A 7,500-nucleotide genomic window follows, 5' to 3' on the forward strand; every position below is an offset into this window, starting at 1 on the left:
ATTTACCGACACTGGTACTATGAGTGATAAAGACCTCACAACTACAACAAAAGCATGTACGAGAACAAGAACAACAGGATCATTAGCAAAATTATCAATAATGACAATCAGTTCAGTTAAGACAGATTTGCGAAGACGTCGCTTCGCCCGGGCTATATGCCTCTGCCAGCTATGAGTGCTGACTCATCTTATCTAATCTTATCTGATAATGACAATAGGAAGGATAGCATATGATAATAATTTCAATAGAAATAGGAGTAATAAGAATAATTAAAATAATGATAATTCTAACTATAATAATAATAATGGCAATGATATGTATAAAATCATATATAAGAAAAATAGAAGTGAAATGAAAATTATATTAATAATGAAAAGAGTAAAAGAGGAAGAACAAAGATGAATGATGAAAATTGACAATTACAAAAAGAAAATTCTTGAAATAATAATTATACAAATGTAATTGTAATAAATGATAAGATATAAATGTATAATAATAATGAATATTTTTATGATGATGATAATCATAACATTGAAATACATATGATAAATGGTAATGAATATGTAACATTTACAAATAACTCAAATAAACAACCAAAATATAAGGAATGAATAAAAAGAGAAGAATAATGAATGATGAAGAAATAAGAAAAGCTGATGATAGAGGTATCCGTATTAGATGTGAATAATAATTGTTATACATATCCACAGAGACAAAGAAGAGAAAAGAAACAAAAGCAAAATTCTACTGGCGCCTTTAAGAAGTCACTCGCTTTCCAATCACCTTACCATTCTTATCCATGGCGTTCACTTCTCCGCCCTTCTCGAGGAGCGTCTCAGCAACAGCATGATGGCCGTTCTGGGAAGCAAAGTGTAAGGGAGTCCAACCTGAGGGAGGAAGATGCTTCTGTTAGACGTCTGTTTGTGAGTAATGAGCGTGAGAAGGGAAGTGAGGATGACAATGCGAAGGTGAATGTGAGTGAGAATGACAATTAGAATGTGAATATGAATTAGAATCAACATGAGAAGGTGAATGTGAATGAGAATGACAATGACAATGAGAATGTGAATGTGAATGAGAATCAACATGAGAAGGTGAATGTGATAGAGAATGAAAATGAGAAGGTGAAGGTGAGTGAGAATGACAATGAGAAGGTGAATATGAGTGAGAATGACAATGAGAAAGTAAATATGAGTGAAAATGACAATGAGAATGAAAGTAAGGTGAATGTGAGTGAGAATGACAATGAGAATGTGAATGTGAGTGAGAATGACAATGAGAAGGTGAATGTGAGTGAGAATGACAATGAGAAGGTGAATATGAGTGAAAATGACAATGAGAAGGTGAATATGAGTGAGAATGGCAATGAGAAGGTGAATGTGAGTGAGAATGACAATGAGAAGGTGAAGGTAAATGAAAATGACAATGAGAAGGTGAATGTGAGTGAGAATGACAATGAGAAGGTGAAAGTAAATGAAAATGACAATGAGAAGGTGAATGTGAGTGAGAATGACAATGAGAAGGTGAATGTGAGTGAGAATGACAATGAGAAGGTAAATGAGTGAGAATGACAATGAGAAGGTGAATCAGTGAGAATGACAATGAAAAGGTGAATGTGAGTGAGAATGACAATGAGAGGGTGAATGCGAATGAGAATGACAAAGAGGAGGTGAATGTGAGTGAGAATGACAATGAGAAGGTGAATGCAAGTGAGAATGACAATGAGAAGGTGAATTAGAATGACAATGAGAAGGTGCATGTGAGTGAGAATGGAAATGAGAACGTGAATGTGAGTGAGAATGACACTGAGAAGGTGAATGTGAGTGAGTGACAATGAGAAAGTGAAAGTGGGTGAGAATGAAGGTGAGTGTGAATGACAATGAGAAGGTGCATGTGAGTGAGAATGGAAATGAGAACGTGAATGTGAGTGAGAATGACACTGAGAAGGTGAATGTGAGTGAGTGACAATGAGAAAGTGAAAGTGGGTGAGAATGACAATGAGAAGGTGAATGTGAGTGAGAATGACAATGAGAAGATGAATGTGATTGAGAATGACAATGAGAAGGTAAATGTGAGTGAGAATGACAATGTGAATGTCAGTGAGAATGACAATGAGAAGGGAAATGATAGTTACAGTGACAATGAGAATGACAATGAGATGGTGATTGTGAGTGAGAACGACAATGAGAAGGTGAATGTGAGTGAGAATGACAACGAGAAGGTGAATGCGAGTGAGAATGACAATGAGAAGGTGAATGTGAATGACAATGACAATGAGAAGGTGAATGTGAGTGAGAATGACAATGAGAAGTTGAATATGATTTAGAATAACAATGAGAAGGTAAATGAGTGAGAATGACAATGAGAAGGTGAATGTGAGTGAGAATGACAATGAGAAGGTGAATGTGAGTAAGAATGACAATGAGAAGGTGAATGTGAGTGAGAATGACAATGAGAAGGTGAATGTGAGTGAGAATGACAACAAGAAGGTGAATGCGAATGAGAATGACAATGAGAAGGTGAATGTGAATGAGAATGACAATGAGAAGGTGAATGTGAGTGAGAATGACAATGAGGTGAATTTGAATGAGAATGACAATGAGAAGGTGAATGCGAGTGAGAATGACAATGAGAAGGTGAATTAGAATGACAATGAGAAGGTGAATGTGAATGACAATGACATTGAGAAGGTGAATGTAAGTGAGAATGACAATGAGAAGGTTAATGTTAGTGAGAATGGATATGAGAAGGTGAATGTGAGTGAGAATGACACTGAGAAGGTGAATGTGAGCGAGAATGACAATGAGAAGGTGAATGTGATTGAGAATGACAATGAGAAGGTAAATGTGAGTGAGAATGACAATTCGAATGTGAGTGAGAATGACAATGAGAAGGTAAATGTGAGTTACAGTGACTATGAGAATGACAATGAGATGGTGATTGAGAGTGAGAACGAGAATGAGAAGGTGAATGTGAGTGAGATTGAAAATGAGAAGGTGAATGTGAGTGAGAATGACAATGAGAAGGTGAATGTGAGTGAGCATGGCAGTGAAAGGTGAATGTAAGTGAGAATGACAAGGAGAAGGTGAATGTGAGTGAGAATGACCGTGAGATAATGATTATAATAATATTAATAATAATATTAGTAATGAAAATAATAATGAAGATATCAATGATGTTGATAATAATAATTCATAAAAATAACAACAATGAATGGCAATGAATATTATCACATAGCTAGAGGTAAGAATTATTATAAAATTATTATTAGAGAATTAATAGATTACTTATAATAGAAGGATATAATGACAAATGGAAGGGAAATACATGTGGACACGAATTAACATGATAATGACAATGTTAATGATACTTGGAATGAGGGTGTAAGTAAATGATAATGATCAAAATGATGCATATAATGTCAATGTAAAGGAATATCAATAGGACAGTGATATTAATAGTGAGAGATTTAAAATGAGAATCATAAATATCATGAAGGGAAAGTGAAAATGATATTAATGATATGAATAAAGAAAGTGATCACATTGAGAGCTACAAAAAATAAAGTGATTATTATAATGAGAATAAGTATTAGCAAAATATGAAATATAAGACGAAATGAGGCCAATAATGAGAATGAAAAGGAAAAGGATAGAATGGATTATAAGTCAAGGAATGAAAATACTAATGATATTATTTCCTGAAAGATATAAGAATAATTTGGAAAGTGGTTACAAGGATGAATAGAACTAGAACAAGAAAAACAATTCATAGAGTGGAAAGAGATTGGGAACAACACTTATGATGAGAATGAGAAGAAAAAGGAGTGACAAGGCTACTCAATATTCTTAGGAATGAGAATGAAAAAAATATTAGTGAGAATGATAAAGAGAATAGGAAGGGGAAAGATAATGAAAATTATTGATATTAAGATAATGAATAAAGATGAGACTTGGATAGATAATTTAAATAATAATGCATCATCTTCGTGTCCTTTGGAAAGGCATTACTCGGCACCTGCCTCTCTCCTCTACTTCGAACCAAACAAAGATGAAGGCTATACTATATCTGCTGGCTTAATATTGACTCAAGACCCAAGAGCATTGGCGCCTCTGTGGCTAGAGAAAAACCTCTTGCCCTCAATTGACCTTTTCTGAGGGCACTGGGCGACCCCTTTGGCTCCAAGTATGAGGACTGAATCAACAAATAAATGACAATTATTTGAAAATAATCACATATAATCTATAAAAAAGAAAGATTGATCAGAGAAATACAAAAAATGAAATAAAATTAGTAATATTACCGATGATAAACCTATCATCATTAATACCATTAGGTGACAAGAAAGAAAACTTTAGACCCTTGATAGCTTCAAAAGCTTTCCAATCGCCTTACCTCCTTCATCCTTGGCATTCACTTGCGCACCAAAATTGAGGAGTGTCTCGACCACTGCCTCTTGACCTCCCCGAGCAGCCTCGTGTAATGGGACACGACCTGAAAGTTAAAGAGGTAAATTTGCCGCGTTACGAAATACCACAAAAGTGGTATCGATGGATTCCTCTCAACCTCTACTATTCATATATAGTGAAATTAATGAGCGCTTGCACCCCTTGGAGCCCACAATCTGGGTCCCGATAGTAGGGGAGGGCATGAAGTAGATCAGGGAAATTGCGGGGTAAAATATGAATTCCGGCCATATTTCGTATGCAAAATCTTAGCCAATTACCTACCTAACTTTGCTTAGGTTTTAAGTTTGCCCTAGCCAATGGGGGGGGGGGGGCTTTGCCTCCCCTATTCAGGGCACTTCGTGATACTTATGATGCGTAATTAGTTCTGAAGATGAAAATGCCGCGACCACGAACAACCTTCACACTGCGCCATGATGACAGCAACTGAGTCTTCGTCTCATATTTTCCCCAGGATAGGAAACTAGGACCGATAATGACGCGACCACTCAAAAGAGGGCACTCTAGAATTATATTGGAAACAATGGGGAATATTGCGCCAACTATCGAGAGAACATAACAGCACATGCAGGTAATTCATTGAGGGTTTCCAGTCCATAATTTGTTGCTAGACGTAAATACGTAAACACAGCCATGTTTGAATTTCAGGGCGAGGATGGTGGTGTTTCGGGGTATTTTGCACAAGGTATGTTGCACGAAGTGCCCTAAAAAGGAGGGGGTCCAGAGAAGGGCGAAGCCCCCCTTTGGCTAGGGATTAATTCAAAACTAGGCAAAGTTAGGTAGGTCATCGGGTTAAGATTTTGCAAGCGAAATATGCCCCGAAGTAGGACGAGGTAGCACGAAGTGCCTTAAAAAAAGAGACCCAGATTGTGGGGTCCAGAGGTGGAATCGCGAATGATTTCCACTGTATATGAACAGTATAGGTTGATAGGAATCCATCGATACCATTTTTATGGTATTCCGTAACATTTTACCCCGTAATTTCCTTGATCTACTTCATGCCCTCCCCTACTATCGGGACCCAGATTGTGGGCTCCAGGGGAGCAAGCGCTCATTAATTTCACTATATATGAATAGTAGAGGTTGAGAGGAATCCATCGATACCACTTTTGTGGTATTTAACGACGCGGCGTTGTTCGGAAAATTTACCTTATATATTTATGTATAGGCCAACTTTGGAGTGAGAAACAGTTCAGAGTTTATATATGTATATATATGTATGTATATATATATATATATATATATATATATATATATATATATATATATAAATACATATATATTCATATATATATACATATATATTAAATATATATATATATATATATATATATATATTATATATTATATATATATATATATATATATATATATATATATATATATATATATATATATATATATATATATATATATATATATATATTCATATATATACATGTACATATAAATATGTATTATATATATATATATATATATATATATATATATATATATTATATATATATATATATAATATATGGACATAGGTAAATATATGTGTATACAGATATACATGCATATGTATATATACATATATAGGGAAATATGATAATAATAATAATAATAATAATAATAATAATAATAGTAATAATAATAATAAAAATAATAATAATAATAATAATAATAAGGAATCAATTTAGAAGATTTACACTTTGCCTGTGTTAACTGCATGAAAGAAGCCTACCTTCAAGAAAACCACATCCTTCACAACATTTTTTTTTTTTTTTCTGCTCATCAAATTTGTACTATTCAAAAAGCAATGCATCTGGAATTGAAATGAGTCAAAGAAGATAAAGGGATTAATAAATATATGTCAGTTTGGTTCTTCAGATTTGCTTCCCTCATTTTCTTATTGTTAAATACATGTAAGCTGCAGCAGTTGGTAATTCATATTCCATTTCCATAGTTCAAATTTCACATTCTTAAAACTGTGAATCTCGTCATCAGCATCTCTGACCATCGAAAGCCAAGACACAATTAATTCTACTTCACACACGAGCCAAAAAGAAAATGTCGAAATGGACTTTCTAAAAGCATTGCTATTGCTGGCTTACCAAAGACATTCGCGTAACCCAAGAAAGTCGAGAGGTCGCCTGCAGATAGGGAGCCGAGGGCGGTCTGCAGCCCTTCGGCGTCGCCTGCTTCCACCAGAGCACGCTGAAAGGGAAAGGCTATGGTCAGGACTTCCCACTTCCACATGGACGAGTATCTTAATGCCTATACAACAAAGGAAAACAGAAAAAAACACCAATATACCCAAGATCTTTTCGCTTTCCTGTTTTTTCCTACGTTGTTTTGTTCTCGTTTTGTTCAGCAGGAATCCTTGTCAATGTCTGTGCACCTTTCAGTTCATTGTGTTCTTACACACCATATAATCATATCGGCAAGTGTTGTAGCTTTGGTGTACAGTGCGTAAAGGCCCCAATTTCTCTCTCTCTATCCATTTCTAACTCCATCTCTCTCTACCTATCGCTATCTCCTAACTCCGTCTATCTCATTTCATCTATGAAATTCTAGTCCTTTCTCTTCCTGTCATCTCTATGCTTCTCCCTACACCCTGTCTATTTATCCAAGTTTCTCCTTTTGCTCCATGTCCCTCATTTTCCATTTATCTCTGCCTTTCTACTTTCAACCCCACTCAGTCTCTCTCTCCTGCCTTCTTCTCCATCTATATTTCTCTTTATTTCTATCTCTTCTTTTCTTTCTCTCTCTTCCCCTTCGTCTGTTCTCTGTTTACTTTTCTCCTCCCACCTCTCTTGCCTCTTCCCCTTCCTCTCTTCCCTGTCGTCTCTCTCTCCTCACTTTCTTTATATTCATCTGTTATCCTTTTACCTTTTTTACTCCCCCCCTCCTCTCCCCCCCCCCTCTCTCTCTCTCTCTCTCTCTCTCTCTCTCTCTCTCTCTCTCTCTCTCTCTCTCTCTCTCTCTCTCTCTCTCTCTCTCTCTCTCTCTCTCTCTCTCCCTCAGTATGTCTGCCTGTGGCTGTGTACT

The 7,500-nt window shown here is 35.8% G+C and overlaps 2 protein-coding genes and 1 long non-coding RNA gene across 3 annotated transcripts in view; 2 read left to right on the top strand and 1 right to left on the bottom strand.

The window, feature by feature from the left end:
- The window catches only part of LOC122246354 (uncharacterized), a 1,434,769-nt gene that overhangs the window by 1,166,057 nt on the left and 261,212 nt on the right, over positions 1-7,500 (top strand). The gene's annotated exons all lie outside the window — the stretch shown is intronic.
- Positions 1-7,500, bottom strand: part of LOC122263496 (uncharacterized) — a 1,386,165-nt gene that overhangs the window by 894,394 nt on the left and 484,271 nt on the right. Inside the window, exons 13-14 of the mRNA XM_086535287.1 lie at positions 6,564-6,666; positions 4,397-4,495 (exon numbers count right to left, since the gene is read on the bottom strand). Coding sequence (XP_086391413.1) covers positions 4,397-4,495; positions 6,564-6,666 — 202 coding nt within the window. The remainder of the gene's footprint in view (positions 1-4,396; positions 4,496-6,563; positions 6,667-7,500) is intronic.
- The window catches only part of LOC147466573 (uncharacterized), a 277,312-nt gene that overhangs the window by 176,528 nt on the left and 93,284 nt on the right, over positions 1-7,500 (top strand). The window lies entirely within an intron of this gene.

The sequence above is a fragment of the Penaeus japonicus genome, unplaced genomic scaffold (assembly GCF_977035675.1).
Source record: "Penaeus japonicus unplaced genomic scaffold, GWHDUDI00000001_assembly GWHDUDI00000043, whole genome shotgun sequence".
NCBI classification, from domain to species: domain Eukaryota; kingdom Metazoa; phylum Arthropoda; class Malacostraca; order Decapoda; family Penaeidae; genus Penaeus; species Penaeus japonicus.